This window comes from Tachysurus vachellii, chromosome 5 (assembly GCF_030014155.1).
Source record: "Tachysurus vachellii isolate PV-2020 chromosome 5, HZAU_Pvac_v1, whole genome shotgun sequence".
Lineage (NCBI taxonomy): Eukaryota > Metazoa > Chordata > Actinopteri > Siluriformes > Bagridae > Tachysurus > Tachysurus vachellii.
In genome coordinates, this window is record NC_083464.1 from 17,724,310 (window position 1) to 17,750,309 (window position 26,000).

Here is a 26,000-nt window from a genome sequence, read left to right on the forward strand (position 1 = left end):
TGGTGTTTCAAAAGCCCACTGGTTCTTGTTGCCAGAGTTTTTCTATATACTTTCCACTGACCACAAAGATATCTAGTTACCCAACATGCTTTGCTCAAAATAATTTTTATACCTTGATTTGGAGGTCAACAACATGTGAGTTTGGCATGATTGTAAAAAATGCTTTTCTACATTATTCTTACCTTATTTTTTACATATTGTATAATCTCTACAAGATGATTAATCAGAACAATTATCTGCATGACACTATGATTTAGAAAGAAATCTGCCCACACCACAGGCACTATCTTTCTCTCCCCCACTCAAACCTTCAAGCCAATAATGCTGTTAATATCCTCCGCAGGACACACTCATGAGCTTCCTGCTAACCGTCTCTTGCCTTTTGTCTGAGGGGTAATGAAGCTCCCAGCATGCATCTGTCGGGTCTCTGTGTTATTCTCAAGCTGGTGTGTGTGTGGGTCTGTCTGTGTGTGTAATGACCCAATATCACACACACCACACACCCTCACCCACACACATACACAGTGATAGACCCTTAGAAAAGAGAGAGATGAGGCAAGGGTAATTGTGATTATGGCCTTTTAATTACCGTGTATGAGGCCTCTCGGACACCTGTCTCTGCCTACCACAGCGGGACTGCACACCTGAGGGGGGCCATATGAGTAGGTAACTCAGTCATAAGGAGGTCTAAAAGGCTTGCTTATTACAAAACAATACCCTTCCAAATCATCACACTGCACCTGGAACTAATGCACAGTTCATCCAAATAAAGACTAAGTTATAAACAGTATACTAAGCAAAGTGTCCTCACTGGTTTGTTTTGCCAAATAATGCTTCACTAGAGAAGCCTCTGTAAATAGTTAAAGGAAAATGACTGCTGTGATTCAACTGAGTTTATATAGCTCTTCATCTGAGCCTTGTTGATGTCAATTACTCCATTAAGGGAATCATATAAGGAGCAAATTATTGAATATAAGTCTCTCTTATCTGCCTGTACAAATCTATTTTACCCTTTGTTTTAGAATATATATATATATATATATATATATATATATATATATATATATATATATATATATATATATATATATATATATATAGAGAGAGAGAGAGAGAGAGAGAGAGAGAGAGAATTAAATGCTATTATTATTATTATTGGACCTGAGCTGATCTTGGATTAAGATGTAAACCACTGGCAATCCAATATCTTATAATAATATAAGATAAAATCCTTAATGTTCATTTTAACATAGTTACTGAATAATATATAGTAGTTTAGGTTCTTAAAAATAGCCATAATGGATCAGAAGTGATGAGATGAGCTTTTGTGCCATACATAGAGCATGAGCTAAAGAGAAATGAAAAAATAAAAAAAAAGGCAGTGAGCTCAAAAGCACCACAACAGTGTGTGTATGAGCTGCTAGGAATGTGGCATCAGAATATTCAGTAGTTAGTCAAAGTACAGTGTGCTAACTGGAACTGCACAGCTGCCAATGGTCTTTGTTTTTGGGTTGATCTTTCTGGTTTGTCAAATTACAATTCTCTCTCTCTCTCTCTCTCTCTCTCTCTCTCTCTCTCTCTCTCTCTGCAGCTGAACACTTGAAGCCCCCCACTGTATTATGGCGTTAATAAAGGGCCAGGATGCTCAAAGGGAGTGGCGTGTGCCACACAAAGAATAGACGGCTGCTGCCGCAGTCTTCAGCCCTCATTAACTTTTGTCTCATTGCAACAGTCATGTCCTGTTATTATCTCTTTCTCACTCTCCCTATCTCTTCCTCGTTCTCTTTCCCCTGACACTCCTCTCTTGCTCTTTGTCTTTCTTACTCCCCAGGCTGCTTGTGTTTTCTTCTCCACTCACTGGCAGAGACTGAGTCTACTCTGCTTCTGCATCACAAAGAAGTCAGCATACAAAATCAAGACAATATCAAGCTTCCAAGGCATCAGACCCACTTATAATAATTTTGGGGAGATGTATTCTTAATAATGAAAAATGTTGTGTGTTGATGAACTGACAGCCATATTACAGAATGAATTTGTGTATGTATGGGTGAGGGGTGGGGGGTGTATGAATAAAATTTGGGAATACTTAGTCTACGTGCCCGCATGTGTCATCAAATATGTTTATGCCAATTTCAATATAAAAGAGTCAAATTGAAATGAAAATGTAGCAACACAAAAGAGTTACACACAGTACAATAGATGCGTTCAATGAAGAAAGCAATTTGAGCGTGTATGTGTGTGCATGTGTTTGTGTAGTTACTGTATTCTTGGCTTGTTTATGTCGCTCAGTCACCACTAATGAGTGATCAGCTTTCCCAGCATGAGAGTCGTGCGGGTAATTCGGTGGCGTGCCATGTTCCCAAACGCAGGAGAGGAGCTTCATTAATGAGGAGACCTGTATAATCAAACAATTAGCGTGCCATCTGAGACCAATGCATTCCACTCATCAGTGAAGACTCGTCTCTGACCAGCATCCACTTCCTCTTCCTCACCACTCTTTTCATGAATATGCCTGACAACCTCTTCTTCCTCTAGGGCATCAGCAAGCCAAAGATCACAAAAAAAACCACACTAAGAAACATCCACTCTTCTGGGCAGAGTGACTCATAACAGTAGCCAAGCAGACAGACTAAAATTTTTGTAATAACCTCACTCAGTTTATTTTATAATTTCTTTAAAAAAAACCTCACACAATATATTCCTTTTAAAGAACAACCCAACAACAAAATGGTTTCTTTACTATTTTATTTACATTTCATGAATAGTAGGTGATGATTGGTAATTGTAGAACGTCTTACATTAATTACATGCAACATAACATTAAACATGTTTCATAAAGACAATTTATAATTAGTACTCTGCAATCAAATGGGTAAAAATAACAGGCCTATTGCTGCAGTTGTGAATCATTCATCATCAAGTACAGTCCACTGCCCGTATTTTGTCCTATCACACTTACCATATAAACAATAGATGAGTAATGAGAAAAGCTGGAATAAGACATTTGGCTACATAGTCTACGATAGTAATTTAGTATTAGCAATGAAACACCCTCAAATCTATTGAATAATACATGGAATTGGGAAGGTTTGATGTTTCTGTAATCACAATGGATTACATTTTGCAAAGTATACATGCCACCTCATTATTTTCAGAATATAGATGATCCCTGGATGTCGCCACATCACATATTACCTCATCCAGAATAGGGATCTGGTTATATGAAGAATTTTCTAAGCTCATGAATAATACATGACTCTCAGCTGTCTAAGCATATTAGGAATGGCCCTGAATGGCTGATGAGATTTACATGGTGCAAATAAAGCCCAGGGTTACTGAAGGGGCCATATTAGACCTAATCTAACTAGAGTGCAAGTGAAAATATATTAATAAATATCTGCACATTGAAATAAATAAATAAAAAAGATTATTGGACTGGTGAGTATGCACATGAGTGGGCGTGTGGATGTCATGCAGGCAGAGGAAAATATTAGGTGCTCCTTCTGCAGTGTGCTGTTTTATAATTTTGGTTATCACTTTTTAATAGCTTGTTTTGTATGCAATCTTCATGGTTTTACTGTATATGTTGTGTTTCACACACACACAAACACAAACACAAATATATATATATATATATTTTAAAGCAAGAAAAGGCTGTTTTCTGGATGTTTTTTATTTAGTACACACACATACACACATACACACACACACTCACACACACACACACACACACACATATATATATATATATATATATATATATATATGTATATGTTTTTAGTACATATGCAGTACATAGATGCAGTTTTTATTTAGTAAAATTTTATTTTTATTTTTTAAACTGCATCCAGAAAATTTCTGGATGCAGTTTTTATTTAGCACACACACACACACACACACACACACACACACACACACACACACACACACACACACACACACATATATATATTTGTGTGTGTGTGTGTGTGTGTGTGTGTGTGTGTGTGTGTGTGTGTGTGTGTGTGTGTGTGTGTGTGTGCTAAATAAAAACTGCATCCAGAAAAGCCTTTTCTTGCTTTAAACAGATGATACTACTAGGCCAGAACCCCCTGTGTCTCTGTCAGATGAATCAGCATAAATTAGCACTGACTACACCTTTCTAATAAACTACAGCTACACAGCTGATCCATGTGGTGGGGGATGCCACAGACAAATCCACAAGGAGACCCAGTTAGGTTCCCCTGGTAATTAGCAAATTGCACAGAGTACTTTGGTCAATTATTCAAATCTCTCTCTCTCTTACTCTCACTCTCTCTCAAGAAAAATCTATGGTATGCATTGCAGTGTTTTTCAATAATTGACATCACTAGCATTGCAGCTGTAATGCTTCAGATGCAATCTACATAATTGCCATAATTCATTTGACCTTAATTTTATTGTTAGAATGAATATCACTTATATGCTAACGCATGTGGACAGACACACACACACCCTGGCACTGCTGACACCCAAGTGAATTTGCTTTGTTCAGACAGACACGGGACAGCAGTTGTGTTTATGTCTAGCCACAGCACCCTTCACCTCAAAGCTAATTCTCACTCATCTCAAACTATGCTTGGATCTACCCTGTTTATATAACTTTACACAAACACATATATCCTGTGATGTTCACTTTTTACTAAAGACCTGATGCATCACTTTTTACTAAAATTTACTAACTCTTATTTTACAACCTTTTACAATCTCTCTCTCTCTCTCTCTCTCTCTGTCTCTCTCTCTCTCTCTCTCTCTCTCTCTCTCTCTCTATATATATATATATATATATATATATATATATATATATATATATATATATATATATATATATTATGCACTGTGAACAAGGTTATGTCTGGTCTCAGAGCTCACCGTTTGCTTTAGCTACAGTATGAGGCCATTAAGCAGCACAGTGAGAAATTGGAGGAGTGAGTCTCATTTCTCATTATAGCTGCCACCAGCTCCAGGGACCTTTCATTTCCTCTACCCAAACACGCTAAGGGTGATGGAGGGATAGAAAGAGAAAGAAATAGAGAAAGACTGTGATAGAGATTAAGAGATTAATAGAGAAAAAGGGAAACAATGAAAGATAGAAATTGAAAGAGAAGGACAAAAGTGGAGACAGAGACAGAGAGAGAGAGGGGGGGGGGGAGAGAGAGAGAGAGAGAGAGCAATTGGGTTAGTCTAAGTGGTGGAGATTGCTACAGTTCTCCCGCTTTTGAGATATGGTCCACAAATATCACACGTCTGCCATAGAAACTGTCGCCATGCCACAGTGCCAAGCCACCCACTGCCGTTTTTGTGTGAGAAAGAACAGAACAGCTGGCACCTCCGCAACCTCTTTACCTGCTCAAATAAAGAGAGGATTACACCCCAAGCCACCCAGCCGACTATCTGTTTACCCTGTTGGCACCAGAAGAATCATAGGGAAAACACTGTTATACTAAATAAGCAATGGGATGGATATACTTGCTTCAAGAGCAAACATCTTTGAATCAAAAAGCCAATTTTTGATTATAAACTAGTCCAGCATTGTCTGTGGATCTGTGGACTTTGGATCAGTAGAGTTGTGAAGTTTGATGTCACAATGCTTCTGTCATGCTATAAATCTTTGTAGACAGAAAAAAACATAATTTCTTAATCCAAAAAACATGAAGGAGTGTTGCATGCCTTTAGCTATGTTTCATCACTCAGAAATCAGAACAAACAATTCATGCAGAGGGACAGTCACATAAACAAACCTCATACTCTGGAACTTCATCAGTCAAACTGGCAATGATGTTAAATGGATATAGATAGAATTAAACTTAAAACTATTAAACTATTTAATTAAAATTAAATTATCTATTACATCAATTAATTTCTGTACATAATTAATAGTTATATACTCTTTATGTGTTTTATGTGTTTTTAGTTTGTTGGTTGATTTTTACATAACTTTGCATATATACAATGGCACAAATCAGATTCTTTTCTGAAAGAAAAATAATGTGGACAGATTTTCACTTATTGTTGTTTTTCCAACTAAAGTAAATATTTCTCATTAATAACTGTTCGTGAGCAGCTCTCTGGTTTATTCCGCTCATTGTGTAAAGTAACTCTCTTTAATGGTGCTAAAATGAGGAGCAGACTGGAGGTCTTGATAGGCCAAGGGAGTCAGTGGTAAACAGACAGTGGGATGTTATTGCTTTTGCTGCTGGCCATATCATGGCAACACACAAAAAGTCATACTCTCAGAAGGTGACCATCTGGTCATTAATCCCTGAGTGACTGAAAAAGCAGCTCCTCAACAGGAACATATTAACATGGGAATTAGACAGCAAATTAATCAGTCTGATCTACATATTAAAAGGTGACAGGTATTGCTTTTAAACCATAGGTGCACAATAATCTGGGGGGGTGGGCTTATCCCAAGATCTTCTTAATCTTCAAAAAAGAATAGTTTATAATGCTTACATGATGAATATATATATATATATATATATATATATATATATATATATATATATATAGATATATAGATATATATATAGATAGAGAGAGAGAGAGAGAGAGAGAGAGAGAGAGAGATAGATAGATAGATAGATAGATAGATAGATAGATAGATAGATAGATAGATAGATAGATAGATAGATAGATAGATGGAAAGGCATACTCAGACATGTTTAATAACAGTCTAATATGAAAGTGATACAACTCTAAATGCCATAAACATTTACCTGTATTGTCACCATGTTTGCAAAGGAAAATCTAAAGAGGTGGATTTGTTTATTAAGAAAGATCTGTTTCCTAACTCAATATTCACAATACATAAACAAGGGAGCTCATGTATCATCCCAGGCTGCAAAATGGCATTTGCCTGACAGCAATCCCCACAGGCAATCTCTGCATTCACTGAGAATATAATTTCTGATCTAATTTCAGAATTGCATATCAGCAATATATTCATCTTTCTCACAGCAGCTGTTCTAGGATTAAAACAGTTAAGTTATTATTTAGCTTTATACTAAGCTGTTTTTCATTGCAATGATGTAAAAAATTACTATGGAGAAAAGAGATGTTCCATACTCATGTTTACGATGAACCCATCCCATAGGCACCATGCCAAAAGACCTGTAGCTTTAGTTCTGCCACATTGCTCTGGCATTTACCGTGACATATTGCCTGTGTGATCATGGAAGCTTGGGGTCATGTTTGTCCTCCATGGCTGGCATCCCATCCCAGCTGCAACAGAGCCAGAACCCTTGCTCTCTTCTCTAATCACTGGGAATGGGGTGTTCTCTGGGGATGGATGGATGAATTGAGAGGGGGTGGAGGAGAGGCATTTTGGATGTGAGAGAAAAGCCTGGCATGGGATGTAGAGCTCATTTCTGTAATTCATCCCCCTGGAGCTGGCACAGACTGCATGTATCCCATTCCTCCATGTTCCCCTCTTTTGTTCAACATCTTTCCTCTCTTTTATTTTTTTCTCTTTTGTGATGTTCTTTCATTTCCTTTTTGCATTTGTTTATATCACAGACTCAAACTAATCTAGATAAAGAGGATATTTTACACACTCACAATGCGGTAAATGAGACTTTTAAATTAGCTGATTATGGGTCTTAATACTTGCACATGCATTATAGAAATTTAGAAAGTTTTTATTCTTTACATAATGTACACTTCCTCAAGACTACTGTTGATATTAATTGTCTCTCATCTCCTGTAAAATCTATACTCTTAAACTCTTAAAAAAAAATCTTTCTTTTTAGTTCTTGAAAGCTATGATATTTTTGACATTTCAGTCATTTTACACTATCAGCATATTCCATATAAGATTTATGATGGCAAATATATTTTTACTGTGTGGCACCAACAAAAATTGGTTAAAGAACAAGCAATCACTTCACTTAAAAAAAATAATAATAATTTTGGTTCTATCTCTAAATTATGGTTATGTTACCTCTATATTTAAGAGTGTACATTAGTCACCTAAACCTTTTATTTTCAGATTTGTTGTGGTTTTATGCTAAATCTGGAAAAGAGGCAACTATGTGAAACTCATCACATTTGGATTCAGAACTAAACCTGCAGGCTTTATAAGAAAAAGACCTCAAACAGAGGAGCATGTGGACCAGGTTAAATAAAAAAAAACAAAAAAACTATGGACTGAATCGTTCTCCTTTTTTCCTTGCAGGAATCTACACGAAATTCAAATGAAATAATGATTTTATTTAAAACGACAGATTATGCTTGAGCTTATTTTCTGTGTAGTGTCTGTATTTGTTCAAATTTGTAATTTATGCATATACCTTCACAAATTACATGTTTTGATTTGACACACAATCAAACACATCTCCACATTCAGAATGCGTGTTTATGATGCCCTTCATGTGTAGTGGTTCTGGATCCTCTGTGACACTGGTCAGGAGCTGTGGGGGTGAAATACAGACTATCTCCATATAATAATAATAATAATAATAATAATAATAATAATAATAATAATAATAATAATAATAACAATAACAATAATAACAATAATAACAATAATAACAATAACAATTATTATTATTGTTATTATTATTGTTGTTATTATTATTATTGTTATTATTGTCATTATTATTATTATTATTATTGTTCTTTTATTATTATTAAACAATTTACAAGTCACTTTTAGTCTTAAAAAATTACTTTATTTATTTATTTTTTTAGAAACAGTCACATTTCTAAATTTCACCTAATTTTATATACATCAATCGAATACCTGTGATATTTGCTAGCTTCAGAGCTCTTGCTTTTGTTTATGAGAGTGCCTGTAGCAGACATTGTACACTAATAGGTGCTTTAAATAGAACCAATTATCCAGAAGCCTGAGGTGTTCAATCACTCTGGGGCTATTAGCCTGTAATCAGGTAGTGTCCAAGACCCTGCATATTTTGGTCCTTCTCTCCACCATCCACCCTAACCATTCCTCTGTCGGGGGTGGAAGTGATTAAAGAGAAAAAATATCTCCTCTGCTTTAAAGTGCATAGCTGACAAGGTAAAGGCATGTGCAGGACTGGCTTGTGTAATTGAATCTAAATGAGAGCAAACTGTCTAAATCATTTTGACTATAGTGTTAAATATTCTGTTGCTATGCCCTTGTATTTTCTTTTTGTTTACATCCTCTTTGTTCCTTTTGCATTTACACTACTATATTTTGATCATGTGGTTACAGAAAATTTAGGAATGAATAAATATGGTGCAAAAAACAGCACACGTATATTGTAAAGTTCAATGGAAATAGTCTGTCAGGCAACCAAGAAAATATCATAACCATTTTCATATTTCAGTAAAGTGTCGGGATCATCCTTTCTGTTATATTTGCAGTATACACACATGCATGCACACAAACACACATTCACACACCTGTTCAAACAATCATCGACTTTACAACAGCAAACCTGGCCTGTTTGCTAAAAACAACGTACGCTGAAAACATTTCCAAGCTGTTGATCTCGGTGTGACGGCTGCTGTGTGGCAATTGACCAGCAAGGCTCCGAAGCCTGTTCTTATCTTACAGGATGTGATCATTTCCCACGATCCCCCTCTTCAGTATACACAACCAGACAGAACGCCACCAGAGAGATCCAGACAGATGCAGTCAGGTGTGCCAGCCTCAAACAAAGAGACAGGTTTACAAAGGGTCCTATACATACACAATTTCATTAAATAATACACCATTTTACAATACCTTATCTTGCCTGATCAGTCATCTGTCATAAAAACAAAAAATAAATTGCAGCAGTGACTTTGGGAGACAGAATAAGCATAGAAATAGAAGTAGTTGTGATTTAGATTATTATTAGTAGTCTTTATAACAGAGAATTGTGTATTTTATGCATGACTGATCATGTCTGTGGTGTCAAGATACAAGATACATGTTAGATATTCTTTAGCATAAATTAGATAACAGATATCTAAACATCGTCTATGAAATCTGTTTAGTCCTCATTGATAAGATGAACAAACCCAGTGATTAAGCATGGTGTCACTAAAATAAAGTTTTGTCAGTGACTAGAAGGTGTTGTATCATACCTGTTTAATTTTTAGTGATCAGTTTTAATTTAGTGAGTTTTTTCAGCTCGTGTGGAAATCTGAAATTATTCAAATCAAAGATTCTGTGATCACTGTGTATTACCATGGCTGTTTAATTGTGATAATGTTAATGGTGTATTTATTGTACTATAGTTCAATAATATGTTTATGTTTCAGAAGCAGAACAGAGTGACACAATCCAACTTTCTTAACCTTCAGATCCTGAACAGATCATTCCAATAGAGGGCACAGTTGAGAGCGAGAGAGGGCACAGTTGAGAGCACACCCACACAGCTCACAACATTCAATACAACAGAATTAAATACAACACTACACATTAATCATGCAGTTCCAGAAGCTAATGCAAAGTGAGCTAATGCAAAGAATTCATATGGTGCATTTCCAGTGATAAAATAATTGAGTGTCAAGAGCTAAATTGATGAAAATAAATAGCCTTATGTTAGGGGTATTCTGTATTATTTCTGTATGTGCATAAATTATAGATACATATTATTTATTATACATCATGTTAATTCCTGCAAAATGCAAATATGTAGATCAATATTTCCAGTTAAACATATGTAAAGAAGAGAATGGAAAAGTTGGTATAGTGTAATTCTGTAAAAACTGTTTGTATTTAAATAAATATGATATTTTGATAAGTATGAAACACACATTCATATAATCAAATGCCTCTGGAAGTCAGAACTGGAATACTTAATATATTTTAAGCATAGTAACAAGCAGCTTTATATCAAGAGGTCCACTTTTTCCTGAACAATATTTAACACTTAACTGCAACAGTAATTTTATTATTACATTCTCTCATGTTTTTGTGTAAGGTGAGGATGTCTCCAGAAAACTGCTGAATATCACTGACAACAGATCTTTCAAAAAAGAGGGCAAAATGACTCATAAATTCTGATAATATTGTATGTGCTGTTTAACCAGTTTCACACCAGAATAACCATACGATAAATGTGTACAAATTCAAACTAACAAAGGCAACTAAATTTCACTGAAATGCAGTTCTAATAAAAGTGAAAAAGCTCATCTGCACATCTAACCTGAGTGGTATCTTGTCTTAACTAACAAATTAACTAACTAAAAATGTCTTAACTAACAAATGTGAGGCCAAGATTTTTATTTTGTGTACAAAATTCAACAAAATCAAATCTATATAAAATAAAAGAAATCCTGCAATGTACCAAGAAAAATAGTCACTTTATATATTTCGTGGTTAGCTTTGAAATTGTACTATGAAAATGAATTAAATGTACACTGAACATATAAAACTATACGTATGCTCTCCTTTTGAAAATATTGAATATAGTTATTTACACATTATTCCAATTATTCATTCAAATTCTTATTTGTAAAAAAATTCATATTAAAAATACATTTGAAAAACATGTAAAATGTGAAGTGTGTATATAAATGATTTGTAACTGTGTGAATGTACATAATCATGACAGAAGAAAGCATAATTTGCTTTAAGATGTGAGATCTTTATTAGCAGAACAATCATGTATTTTTTCACTACACTTATGGAAAACACAATATTTACAAAACAAAATTTTTCAATAAAAATATCTTATAATTACAATAGCATATAGATATTTTCTTACACATACAATTATAGAACATCCTATTTTTATATTTACAGGATTATTTGTCAACATGTATATTTTCTTTACAATATTAAACAATTCAATTGCAGAGAAATCCCTGTTTAAAACAAATCATCTATCTTTAACAATAGATGTCAATATTTTAACTTTCAATGTTATTTTCAATGTACTGTAAAGCTTTACAGTATGAAGATTCTTAGTAAAAATTAGACAAGATTTTTCCTGGTATGTTCAATTACCAATAAGGAAATAAAAGAGAGAGAGAGAGAGAGAGAGAGAGAGAGAGAGAGAGAGAGAGAGAGAGAGAGAGAGAGAGAGAGAGTGATTTTTATCATTATCCAAATTCAGCATTTCCTTCACTGACAGATAATATAGTGAACGGAGAAGAAGACTGGCTGCCTCAGCCATCACTGACAGTTAACACTGAAATGTTTATAAATTATGGTTTAGAAGCCATTAGTTTCAGAACTGCTTCGCAATCCCACGTTGGGCCTGGTGTGTGTTGAATATGCTGCCAAAGCTTGGCTTGGCTTTGGATGGGTTCACTGCACACCTGTGAGAAGCGAATGAATAGAGGGGGTGTGTGAACGGCTTGTTGCAGACTGACTGGCGCCACCGACAAAACATAGAGCACGCTTGATCAACAACCCAAAACAAACCGGCTCAGACAACAAGCATAGCACTACGCAGTCCACAGCTCCTAGTCTCTCTGTCCACATTTGCACACACACACACATACACACACACACACACACACACACACACATACACACACACATATATACACACACAGCTGCAGTCAAACCAGACTGGATACTTCACCTTCGAGCCACTGATTTAACCCTCCGTTAGTGAGATTGCTACACTAGGGACAGTTATTGCACAAAGTACAGCTGCAGCCGAGTGCCACCAGTGCTCAAATATCCTACAGTGCAACCACTAATAAATATAACACACACCGTTGCACCGAATACAAATTTCAATTTAAATTCCATTAATGATAGACACTATCAATATTAACAATTAAATATCAATGCACCTTCTTGCTGTGCAAGGCTTTTTTTAGAGCTGAATGTAAGATTAGTGTTATTACTGCAACTGTCCTTACAAGGCTTTATTCATAACTCTTTTGCTGTCACAAGTTTAAACTTGTTTCTGAAATTAGCATATAGTTTATAGCTGCTGAATTTCTCATCAGTGTACAGTATGTTGGACTGTTGGAGTAACTGCTGGAGGAGGAATCTAACGGCTCAGTTTGAAAAATGATCTCTCAGTAAAATCTCATAGTTCTTAGTAAAATCTCATAAATCTCATAAAATCTCACGAAATGAAATATTATTTTGAAGATACAATTTTGGTTGTTTTTCTTTTAACAGGCTATTCTAAAGTCTACTCTAATTCACTTCGTGTTATGGGAATGTTTTACATTTTCTTCTGTCATGCCACCCCCCAGTAATGCACAGTAATACACAGTAACTGTATTACTGTGAACAATACTACCATAATCATCAACTTGTTACTGAAGTCAACATATTCTCTCTAATGAGAAAACATGTGCAAATATATTCAGTTTTTACAAAAAATATACTCACCACTGCGATATGCTGCATTTTAGCTGCACAAAATTGTGTCCTCCTGCTTATTGACAACTGGTGTCCTCTGAAAACAGGTAAATAGGTAAACAGGTAAACAGGTGAAGTCTCACTGTCCTCTCACATTGAAAGGCCACAGTATTTAAACAAGATGCCTAATTCCTGCGTTTGCTCGCTGCTCTAAATAAACTACTTTTTATTCCGTTGAAAGCACGAACAATGGACATGTGTCATGCGTTAAAAACGGACAAAAGAGAAAAAGAAAGAAACCGCACAGGCCGCTTGCAGTCTGCGGTGTGCTGCGTGAGGCGACGTAAATGAAAAAGCTTTACGGGATGGACATGACGCTGGATGCACATCACACAGTGCTACAGCTGAACAATATGGTTTAGGACAAAGCCAGAGCGCGCAGGCTGCTCACCTGCTCTGTGTTGAGGACGGAGAGCGGGGTGCGGATGGAGCTCCGCAGCCACGTCCCGCTGTGTTCGGTGTGCTCGGTGCGCTCGAGCGCCAGCTGCAGGTCCAGGATGTAGTCGATGACGTGCTGCAGGATCTCCACGCGGCTCACGCGCCGGTGCTGCGGGATGGTGGGCACCAGGCGCTTTAGACGACTGTAGCAATCGTTCATGTCGTGCTGTAGGCAGCACAGATCAGGCTCGGCCGAGAGTTCAGAGCAGCTGCACGAGTCCCTCTGGGCCCGAGGCAGAATGGTAGCCTTCATCTTCTCATTCAAGGTAAATATTGCAAAAAATAAAAAAGAAGAAGAAAAAGAAATAGGAAAGCGTCAGCTCGCGTCTTGCTGATCGGTATGGAAATAGCAAAGAAGTGCAGGAACATGAGATGAGACAGGAGTCGTTATTCTGCTGCCATTCTCCAGCTCCATTCACTCAGGCGCGGGCCGTCTGGAGCCGATGTGTCTCCGCTGTACATTTATAGGAGAGAAAAAGGAGGCGGCGCTGCCGAAGCCGTGCGCGCGACCGCGCGCACACACACACACACACACACTCCTGGAGGAGAAGGCGCTCAATCACAGCGCTCCCCATGAGAGTGATGGAGCACGGAGACCTGGAACAAGGCGGGTCTCTAAACTGCGGTGGGTCTCTAGCACACGGAGTTAGACAGGGAGGAATATGTGTGTGTGTGTGTGTGTGTGTGTGTGTGTGTGTGTGTGTGTGCGTGCGCTTGTGGGTGTTTATGTATGGTTAAGTTTACGGACCAGTTGCTTATGCTAAAAAGTGGACAGACGTTACATTTTAATTGCAGGAATCAACTCAGTATAATTCGCAACTCAATAAAAGGACCCAAAAGTCTGCAAACTAATTATTATCTATATAAATACATGTAGATAGATAGATAGATAGATAGATAGATAGATAGATAGATAGATAGATAGATAGATAGATAGATTCCCGAATTTAATTAATATATTAATTCATCATTTCATTTCATAATTATTTTCAGTATCATAAGGTGTTTATCATTGTACATTAGGGGGGATAAAGACAAATCAAATGACTGACTGCTGTAACCTCAGCAATGAAACAGTGAGTTTCACTACTCTTTGCTGTGATGGATTCTTCCCTCTTTTTGGCAACTGGTTTGCTTCCCACAGAAGAAGGACAAGTGCCAACTGTGTGATGTCACTCATTGACACACAGTCACACATATTAGCATCTAGTCAAATACTGCAAGTCCAGGGAACTGTTTGCTTCTTTGGAAGTCAGGTTTCTCATCATTCCTTCCATGTCATTTTAGCTTCTTTTCATGTTATGGCCCAGTAAGACAAATGAAGATTTAAGTTTTATGTAACTAATGTGAGTTTTTTTTTAACCACTGCCTGCTTTATGGAGGTTGCCTCTAAAAGAGCCTCCAGCATAGCAGGTGCAAAGAGTTTCCAAATAGCGCTATCAGTCATGTTCTGCATGAGGTGGGGGTTTGTGTGCTTACTCCAGTGCTGGTATCCTCATTCCATAACAAAACCACTTACTGTGCAAAAATCCTAACAGTTTTCCTTTACCACAAAACACATACATATCTAATACCATTGTAGTAGTAGTAGTAGTAGTAGTAGTAGTAGTAGTACTAGTAGTAGTATAAAAAGAGCAAAATCTTTACAGTTGTATAGTAAAAATCAATTCTAACTAAAATGTTAAATTTGAACAATTTTATTCTTGGCTTAATTAACTCAGTATATTGATCTAAGTCAATAGAACACTGCAACAGAGGATTACCATGTTAGAAAAATTCAGAAAGAGAACTCTTTTACATCAGTAATCATTAACCAATCAAAAAGCCATTCTTATCTATCAAGGTATAAATATTAACTAAGGTACATTAAATAATAATAATAATTTTAGACATATACAGTAGAATATGTATATTCTATAGGATAGAAGTTGATTATAAAAGTTATAGTTTCTGTCTATAACACAAAATAATTTTAAAGGTCTATTTCCCCCCAAACATGATTACAACACATTGAGTTGTTTTCTGTTTTTTGACTGTACAGGGATCAGAAAATAACACAATATTTTACTTTTGTAAAATATTCTGCCCTTTTCGCAGTATGTTCTTGAAGAAAATACTTTGAGATTATCAATTTGCAGTAGCTCCTAATCTCCATGTTGACCTTGTGGGAGTGTGTCTAGTGTCCAGCAAGCTAGACAAAACCTGCTATCTCGCTATCTTACTCAAAGCCAGCTCTTCAAAAGCCTGGAGTGGATGAATCTTTGATGGTGACCTTTCCTGGAATGCACCCTCCCCATCTCTCTCTCTCTCTCTCTCTCTCTCTCTCTCTCTCTCTCTCTCTTAATCTGGACACGCTAAGTAATCAAAGTAATCTTGTCAAAAATATCCCTCATTTTCAATAAAGGGTCATCTAAATGTTTTTATAAAGAAAAAAGGTCAAATGTTAAATAGAAACAAAAAAATGTGTATATGTATTTTCTAACTCAAAACATCATGAGCTCAGTGAATCATCCAGTGGATGATTCAGCTTCAAGCATTCTGTTTGATGCTGTAGAGGACAGCACTTCTAGATAGTGTGGACGTATCACATTTCAATTGCATCACTGCTGCAGATAAACAATTAAAAGATGCTGCCACCATTAATGAGAAGGAGAATAAATGTTAACCTGTAAAACTGTGCATTAAAATATCCGCTGCCTCGAGGCCTGGGTTTATAATTACCATTATCCACATTCAACACATTCGAGCCTGAGTCATTTATTACCCTGCATGTGTATACTCCACTTTCAGTTCTATAAACTCTTATGACTTCCTAAATCCATCCAGTCAGCATGAGACTTAAGCATGTAAGCAATGAATAGATTTTTCAATATGACCTCTTACCTAAGAACCAAATACTTACCAAATCTATGTAGAATTTGGACTCACCTAAACAGTCCATCATTGTACCAGTTTGTTCAGGGTGTTTTAACCTCATTGACCATCCTGCATAACCGAATAACACTGTTCACTGTCATTTGCACAGGTGCACCACTGTTTGCAGTGAAACCTGTATTGTCACCTGAATTACCATACACACAGGCACAAAAATATGTCCACACCCTTTATCTACATTCTGCTTAAAAAATGATGATGAATATTATATATTACACATTAGCTTCATACTCGAATGCATAGTGCATTGTTTAAAAGTTTCTGTATGTAGATCCTAGATGGAGTGAAGCAGGATTTAGAGGATTTTCTGAATGTGACCATGTAAGCATACACAAGCATACACATTTCATTGAAAAGTCTCCAGAATCTGCTAAATATTTACACAATGGAATGTGATCCATGTGAGCCTTTTAGCTCAGTACACTTGCTGAACTGCATGACCTTCATTACACTATATGGCAAAATGTTTATGGGCACCTGGCCATCATACCTATACAGTTATAAAGCTCATAAATGTTTAGAGATAATATATGCAATTGACTATATATACCTTTTATTGTTGCTGTTGCAAACATATATGAACAATTATTTAATTTTTGATTTATACCAATAATTTATACAGTTATTAATTTTTTATCAGAGTAGAAGTTCTTAAATATTTTTTTAACTAAAGTAGATGGAACTATAGAACTGTAGAATATTTTTTCATGAAAAGTGACTTGATTTTAACATTCATTTGTGTATTTATGCATGTCTTATTGTATTATTAAAAATGCATGTCCTTTTCTCTTTGTTTTTATTGAACTGCATTCCTATAAACTCACTTTCAAAACCCAAGCACCCCATCAACCTCTTCAGTTCCTTCTCTTAGAGTCACTGCTGCATTCCACTCCATTCTTCCTCTCATAGAGCGTAGCAGGGAATAGGATCAGAGATGGGAAGAGGCAGCATGCAGCACTCCGGGGTCGCTCACCAGAAAGACGCAGAGCAGATGGCGAGCTTTTGTCAGCGAGCCGTCCTTTCAGAATGTAGGAAAGCCCTCTCTCTCTCTCTCTCTCTCTCTCTCTCTCTCTCTCTCTCTCTCTCTTGCTCTCTCCTTTTCTTTATAGCTCTCTCTCTCTTTCTTCCTCTTGTGTTCCCTCTACCTCTTACGCACTCCCTTTCTTCTCTTTCTCACTCTTGGGCCAGTGCAAAGGTATGCACAGGGCAGATGGTGGGATCACTGAAAGCTAATTCTTTAAGAAAAGATATTGTCTGCTTAGGGGACCAGCACACATTAGTGAAAAAAGGAACCAGGTCGCTGCTGTACCTCTGTGAATAGCCCACTTAAGCTAGAACATGCTTCAGCTAAACATAGCAATAAAACCATGAAGAGAAGAGTGGAAGCGGAAAAGATTTACTGATATAGTAAGAAGGAACTAAATTAAATTACATTTCTCTCAAGTTAGTATCCACAACTATTTATAAGGCATCTTATTATTTTAGCCAATGTCTGCATGTTTTCTTAAGTACACTAAATTAATTCAAAAGTCCCAGGTTAGTATTTATTTTTCAGTGCAAAGCCAGCACTTCAACATTGCAGAGTAACAAGAATAAGGGTCCATCTTCCTGCAATGGACAGTTTTACTGCTAGTGAAATTTGTACTGAAAGCATCCCAAGGGGGCCTCAGGCATCAGTCAGTTAAACAGAAAGAAATTGTGAATTTTTATTCAAAGGAAATATGTGGGAGCAGATTTCTAAATGAATACATTAGTGATGACATTCATAGACACCTATCATGAGTTCAAAAAGGAGTGGGTGTACTGTAACCTTTAATACACTGTACACACACACACACACATGCACACACAGTGATGTTAATCCTTCATAATCGGCAGCTTTAACATTTGAGAATTAAATGTTTTTATAGTTTTATATTTTTATTATTTTCATCAGCTCCAACTTCAGAATGGCAAACATCCACTGCAATACACATAACACTGTCAAATATTAAATGTATTGCAGGGGATGTTTGTTATTCTGAAGTTGGAGCTGATAAAAATAATAAAAATAGAAACTATTAATATAAAAACAAATAATATTAATATTAATATAAATAAAATAAGAAAAATATAATATATATATATATATATAACATAGTATAACTTTTTTTTGAGAATATGTGCCTTATCATATAATCATATAAATTCAACAAAACAGACCAGTGCATACACCGTTGCCTAAAAGTAATATGAAGTTAAATGTAATAAGACTAACACTGATTTGTGATTTGTGTCTTCAGTACATACACAGAGGTGTGGCTCAGCAGTTAAGGCTTTGGTTTTTTGACTTGGAGGATGTGAGCTCAAAGCAATCTTCAAGATCTTTAGTTACAAGAAATGATACAGGGTAAATCTTAAAATCTCACAAATGTTACTAAAGGTAACCTTATTAAAACTAAATTCCTTTTGTTCTGCTGAAGCATGCTTGGATGGATGTATTTTTTATTAGCTTTAAAACCTCAAGGTATCCTTATAAGGTGGCAGCCAGTATTTTTTTTTCATAAAGGTTAAAATGATCTTAATGTCATGATGCTTGAGGAAACTGCGGCTTAAAGTGACCCAATTCATTGAGGAAGGAAGAAACCAAACCTACCCAAAAATACTTTAAGGTTATTGTGGCCTAATTCAATTCTGATTATTTCTCATGTTTAAAGGTTTATATTTCAATCCATCATTCTATGAAAGAGGTAATTGTGCCACATACAGTATAAACTGTCAGTATATAATTATTATATAATGGTGCCAATGATTTTCCAGGAAAGATTTAATTCACCCCAGTTATACCTTCCTGTTAATTGTCTTTATTAATCAGTCTGAGTAGCAGATTCCACCGTAGCACCAATATCTATACAAAAGGTTATTAACAAGCATTTAAAATATGATGTCATGTTTAATGATCACACAAGGGTAAAATTTTGAAGATGGTCTGAATGCAGTTAGCTGCTAAAGCCAGGGGTGAGGTTTTTAGTTTTACCTCATGCTTTATCTTTTAATTTTATCTCTTTTAACACACACACACACACACACACACACACACACACACACACACACACACACACACGTACACACCAATCTCAGTGTTTCCCAGTATTTGTAAAAGAATGTGTTTTAAGGCAACACAAAAAGCGCTCTTGTGGGAATGGGAGAGGATTAGCAGAGAGGGATGTAATGAGAGCAATAGGCCACAGCCTGATCCCTACTCATTAACTCATCCTTTCACCTTCATCATTCCTTCCATGCACTTGCATCTGATGTTCTCTTTAATCCTTCCACTTATTCAACAAATCATTTATATGTACTCATAAGTAATAAAATAATATTCATTGCTTTCATTAGATTATATAATTATTATCTGTTACTTTTGGAATTGCATGGCTAAAAAGTAAAACAGAAAACAGTAAATGGGTCATTTAATGACACATGATGGGTCTTGTTGTGGTTTGTGCTCTTTTGAAAACAGATAGCACCTGATGTGTACCTTACAAATGAAGTCTCCACCTGCTTTGAACTGAGGCGATTGAGGAAAAGCCGTGCGGCACAGATGGCTGGATACCAAAAGAAGAGGATCGCTTTTTTCTCAGGGTCTTCAAAAAGGAGAGCTCTCTTTCTTGGCTAATATTTAGCTGCTTCAAATGCTAATGGCGAGGCTTCCTTCTCCAAGGTTAGCATGACAATTATGGGAATGCTTTAGATGTGGGACATTTGTTTACTGGGTGAAAGGGTGCGGGGAGGCAGTGAGCAGAGAGGCCCAAGCTATTTACCTCCTGCCTGTGAAGCCCAAGTCAATTTCAAGGTACAAAGCTGCACAGTTTGTATAATTAGCAAGCTGTAGTTAATTTTTATCTATCGCTTTTTCACTCCAAAAAATGTTTAAAAAAACCCAAAAAGGATTTAAGATTTTTTGCCCCATTAAATTCAAGCTTTGATAGAAAGCTTCATTTTGTTGGCAGTTTATTTATTCGTCTTCCTCCTCTCATCTCCCAGTTGATAGCAATGATGAGAGAAGAGATGAAATTTGTCATTTCTCAGCAATTGAAGACCAGTTAAAAATCAGGCATGAAAAGGAAATTATATATTTTTTTTACCCTGCCATGCTATACACTTTGAGTACAGATTTCTGAAAATGTTACTGTCATTTACTCGCCACAGAGTTTATCTGTTCAGCTCCAAAACTCAGAGAGGAGATATTATGTTAAATTATTAATTTCATGCTTGACATGAAAGTTTTCAATCAATTTTTATTACATTTTGCCTGAACAAGTCGAGTTCATCTTTGGGAATGACCCTTATTGAATTTTCCACTTCCTCCATGGTGATGTGTTTTGGGATATTTGAACTATATATACAATTTCACAAACACATAATAAAATTCCTTACATTTATAATACAAAGAACAATAGCTCCTTATCCCACCTAAAATAACATTCACTAAAATTCCCGTTGTGCATTGCACTCAAATGTACTTCAATTCCTTCAAGCTCTTTTCATGCATTATTCACCTCTTCTGTTACTGAGAGAGGACTCCAGGGACATGCTGAGAACTCATTGCAATATTTATGTGCTCCTTAGTATTGCTTTGCTACCAACCTTATTAAACTTCATAGTTTCCTCAGGAACATTTTCCATGGTGTAAGAATATTCATTAATATGTATAATAAACAAATTACCATACCATAAATTACTTGCAATATATTCATTGTAACCACATATGACAGCATAGGTTCCTAGTGCAGAATTATGATGGTTCATTGTTCTCAAGATATGGCAGTGTGATTGTGATGTGAACTAAAACGGCTGTAAGCAAAGTTAGATTTTGCTGATTCAAATTATTATGCTATATATAATACATTTGGTTTCATATCTATCAGAATAAACAGGCCCCATAAGCACAGACCTTTCTGCAGAATAGAAGGTGGTTTAGATGATTGAAACAGAAGAAAGCATATGGTATTGTAACATTAGTTAAAATTAGCTTCGTTTATCAACAGAGACGTTCCTGAGGATGCAGTCACAGACAGCCTTTCTTCATTTTATATGCAGTACATCAAAATGTGGAAGTCCACCATCTCAAACTTATCATGCTACAGATGGCATCATCCCCCCTCCTCCAGAGAGAGACTGAGATCATAGTCAAAATTAAATGACAATCGTTTTTCTCATAATTTGCAGAATGTTGAGTGTTGATGACCATCTGTGTATGATGATATGCTGTGCTGAAGCAGTTAAATCAGTCTGCATATCTGTGTTTATGTCCACTTATATTTATGTTTATATTTATTTAAACCCAGAGGTTTTGTGCACCAGGTTCGGATCAGTCTCATCTACATGTCCCCATAGGGACAACAAATTCTCTGTTGCCACGGCACCCATGTCCCTCAGCAACCCAGTCCTACAGCTTGCGGAGGGAATGAAGGACTGAGACAGGGAGAGGAAAGACAGAGAAGAGAGGGATTAGGTCTCCTCTCTTCGGATAAGGGCCTGTCTGATTGAGGCTCTCCTGGCAGAGTGGATTTGATCTTTCTACCTATCTCCCTCATCTATTTCCTGATTCCCATCATCCCTTTGTGTCATTCCTCTCCGTTCGTCCATCTACCCTGCTAAACTAAATCCAACATCAAAAAATTGCAGATTGTGTGTCAATACTGGTACCACTGGCTCCCCTGTGTCAGTGTCCCCCAGTGTGCACTCCAGTAGCATGCCTTCCTACGTGAACACTATAGGAGCTCCATCTAGCACTAGCTTTTATGTTACCAAAACAAAGGACGGCTCTTGATCTGTGGTAAATAGGTTGCAGTTGACAGTTGACAGACATGCTGAGAATTTGTAACGACACTCATAGATGGCAGCGGGTATTATGTGAAGATAGCATCTCTTGTATCTGCTTAACTTGGTAATTGGACTGGGCCTGTGGGATGGGCGCATGAGCGTTTTAGAGTAAAGCCTCTGACCGGTGTGTGCTGCAGCTACAGTAGACAAAACAGAGTTGTGTTCACCAGGGTGACATATCCAGTGGGTGGGTCCCGCTGGATTCCATCGAGCAGCACGTGGGTGACACATTCATCACGCAGCCTGCACTTTCAGGCTGCTGTTATGAATCTAATTAGAGAGTGCTGCACTACCGAGGCTCGCTGAAGTAAAGTCACATCAGTCTCGCGGCTGTGATCACTCTAAAATCCCCCCTCCCTTTCCCAATCTATACACAAACACACCCTGAGGCTCCAGTGGAAGTAATCCAGAATGGTGCCCCACGGCTGTGCAGCAGGAATAGGGTCGGCACTAATACAGATTTTGAAGATATATATACAGGGATATACAGGATATATAGAAAAACACAGGAAATGAATATTTTTTTTGTTGTTGATATTTTTAACAAATTTCTTTCTGCTCTTTTCTTATGTTTGAAAGCTTCCATATAATTCCATTAATTATGTTGCATACACAACACTAAAACTCCTTTTAGGACAAGAAACATTACCAAAATGCTGCCAAAATCTTGCTTTCTAATTATTACGCTTAACTCAGTATAAGGACTTAGTTGTTAATTAAATGTTAAATGTGCCCTGTGACTTTACACAGACATTGATTGGAAATAATTGTAAACAATTACGGTTGGCAGTAAACTGTCATAATGCATACTTGTGAAGAACAGCACAGACATACTGTAAAGCTAACCAGATTGTCTGCATCTGTTGTTTCCATCATCCTTGTTTGAAATTATTTGAAAGTAAATATCTCACTCTGAAAGGCACAAGTGACATGTTCAATGAGACTTTTTGACTTCTGCTTTTGTATGGCTGACACTGAATACATTCAGTATCCCTTATGTGTTTGTCATGTTCTTCTTTGATAAGGTAAAGACACTCGTCTGTGAAAATGTACAGACAATTTTCACACATTTGTGAAAGATCCACTTGTGATAAAATTCTGTATGTGTTATGACTGAAAGATGCTAGAAAAAGGAACTAAAATACAGGCACTAAATATTTCACAGAGAATAGTGTTATTTAGAAATAGGTTAAATGTGAGTAAAAGTAATTGGAAATCATTCAAACACAGCAGCATGGTATTTCTTATAGGCACAAACAAATGCTTGATGTCTGTACAAATACATGCACATTAGAGTGAATGCAAGAGTGTAATTATAGACCTGTTTTCTGTTCTACTGTAGTGTTTTGTTTTTTTATATTTTCCCAATGCAAATTGTCTTCATTGTGAAATGAAGTGCTTTATAATTACTGTATAAATACAGTATGCAAAGGTGTATTGTGCTGTAGCACTTTAACACTTACGTGAATATGTCAGGCCTATAAAGGAGTGACAGGAAAATCTTTACTATCATCAAAGCTAACTGCTGGAATCCTGTCAACTATCTTAGTGTACATTTTGACATTTTGTTATTTCTCTTTTTTAAAGACAACGTATTTTGTGGGACATCAGAGCAAAAATAAAAAATTAGAACAAACCCTGAAGAATACAGGTTATACTTCATCCTGATGTGCATGTAATTACTGCAGCTTTGAAAAGAACAAATCTAAAGAACAGCTCTTCGTTTCTTTTTTTTTCATCAATCCCTGTTGCAGTCTGCATTTTAAGACTTACTGCTCTTTCACACATCAAAGACATATGAGAAAAATCTAAGAGCAATGTGGCCCTTTGTGTAAAAGAAATCAGAGCCCAATATCTTCCATAGCTTTTACATGTGTAAAGGAATGGGAAAGCATTGAATTAAATCTTTAATTTCTTTTTAGGTTTATGTTCGCTAAGGTAGAAACTGTCAAAGACCAGAGTGGTGTTTGATGTATGACTAACATTAATGTGCACTCTATGCTACACCTCATTCATAAACTCTATAAATATATTAAAGATCACTGAGCAGTGCTTACCTCAGCACAATTCCTCATATTTACATATTTAAATCTATTTCGTTCAAGGCAAAGTGTGAGAGGGGTAAGACTGTGTGCTGAAGAATGTGATTAGTGTTTATTTATTTCACTGTTTGAAACAATTACTTTTATATGGCAAAGCACATGGGAAAACATCTGATCACATGAAGGCAAGTATTCAAAGCTGCATAGATTAAAGATTGTCAAAGGCCTCGGCTACTGTGAGAGTCAGTGGGGATCTCAATCTGTATGTAGAGGCATGCCTCTGAAGTCTTTCACACACACACACACACACACACACACACACACACACACACACACACACACACACAAACACACACACACACAAACACACACACACACACAAATGCATATATCCAAGTGCTTATAAGACTGGGCATCCATCCAGCTCTGTGCCACAGCAGACTGTGTGGCATGACACACTCACAGATTGCTGTACCCATGCCAAAGCTCCTGGAACCCCAGCATGTGTTTCATGTCCTCTGAACACTTCACGTGTTGCCACAGCCCATCTGAATACTCGATAATATCAATAATTGATGCTCTTGAGGAGTAGTAATTAAATTAGTTAATTATGCCGGTAAAATTACATGTAATTATGTGACTGGAGGGTATGTTTAGTAAATTAGTCTCATCTATGCTCACTGTGGAGAATGCTGCCAAATTTAGTTCCTTGATGATTAGGTCTTTTTTAGCAGAAAGTAAATGAGCCATTTATGAGGAAAAATCATATGATCCAGTGACAACTCTCTGTAGGCTTCCTCACTCTTTCTTCCAAGGATTTAGAATATAAAAATTAGAAAGTTTAAAACTAAAGTTATAAAGAAAACTTCTGGATCATTTCCCAGCTGCAGCATAACAAAGTGCTGAGTTCCTGAAGCTGAAAATGGGTTGTGAGAGCTACTCTGGATTGAATGGACACATGGATGTTAATTCTGAACACAATAACAAAGACAGGCAATGCTTAATCTTAGACTACAGTTTGAGGAATATAACTGATTAACTCCCCAGGAATTACTCAAGACTATGGTTCCTTTTAAATATCCTGTACATGATCTTTACATACATTTCATATAAATGATATGTATTAACTATCACCTCTAACTATCACAAGCTAGAAACTAGGAATGTTATATACAGTACAATATTTCTTAATTAAAAGCTAAACATTTCATATTCAGTTTATTTGTGTCTCAATGGGTGTTTAATTACTGCAGTCAGATCATTTAATACATCTGATCATAACATACTTTCAAGTATTTAATGTACAACTTTAAGTTTTATAATATTAAGAGAATGATGGTAGGAAAATTGAGGTGGTGCAGTGGTTCATTTCCGCCCATGGCTCCAGGGTT

The 26,000-nt window shown here is 36.4% G+C and overlaps 1 protein-coding gene across 1 annotated transcript; it reads right to left on the reverse strand.

Annotated features, from left to right (window-relative positions):
• Positions 1-11,561: 11,561 nt before the first annotated feature.
• Positions 11,562-14,210, reverse strand: id4 (inhibitor of DNA binding 4). The gene is made up of 3 exons (XM_060869240.1): positions 13,719-14,210; positions 13,298-13,364; positions 11,562-12,258 (listed from the first exon to the last, which is right to left on the reverse strand). The coding sequence occupies exons 1-2, from the start codon at positions 14,016-14,018 to the stop codon at positions 13,317-13,319; spliced, it is 348 nt and encodes a 115-aa protein (XP_060725223.1). The 5' UTR covers positions 14,019-14,210; the 3' UTR covers positions 11,562-12,258; positions 13,298-13,316.
• Positions 14,211-26,000: the final 11,790 nt, after the last annotated feature.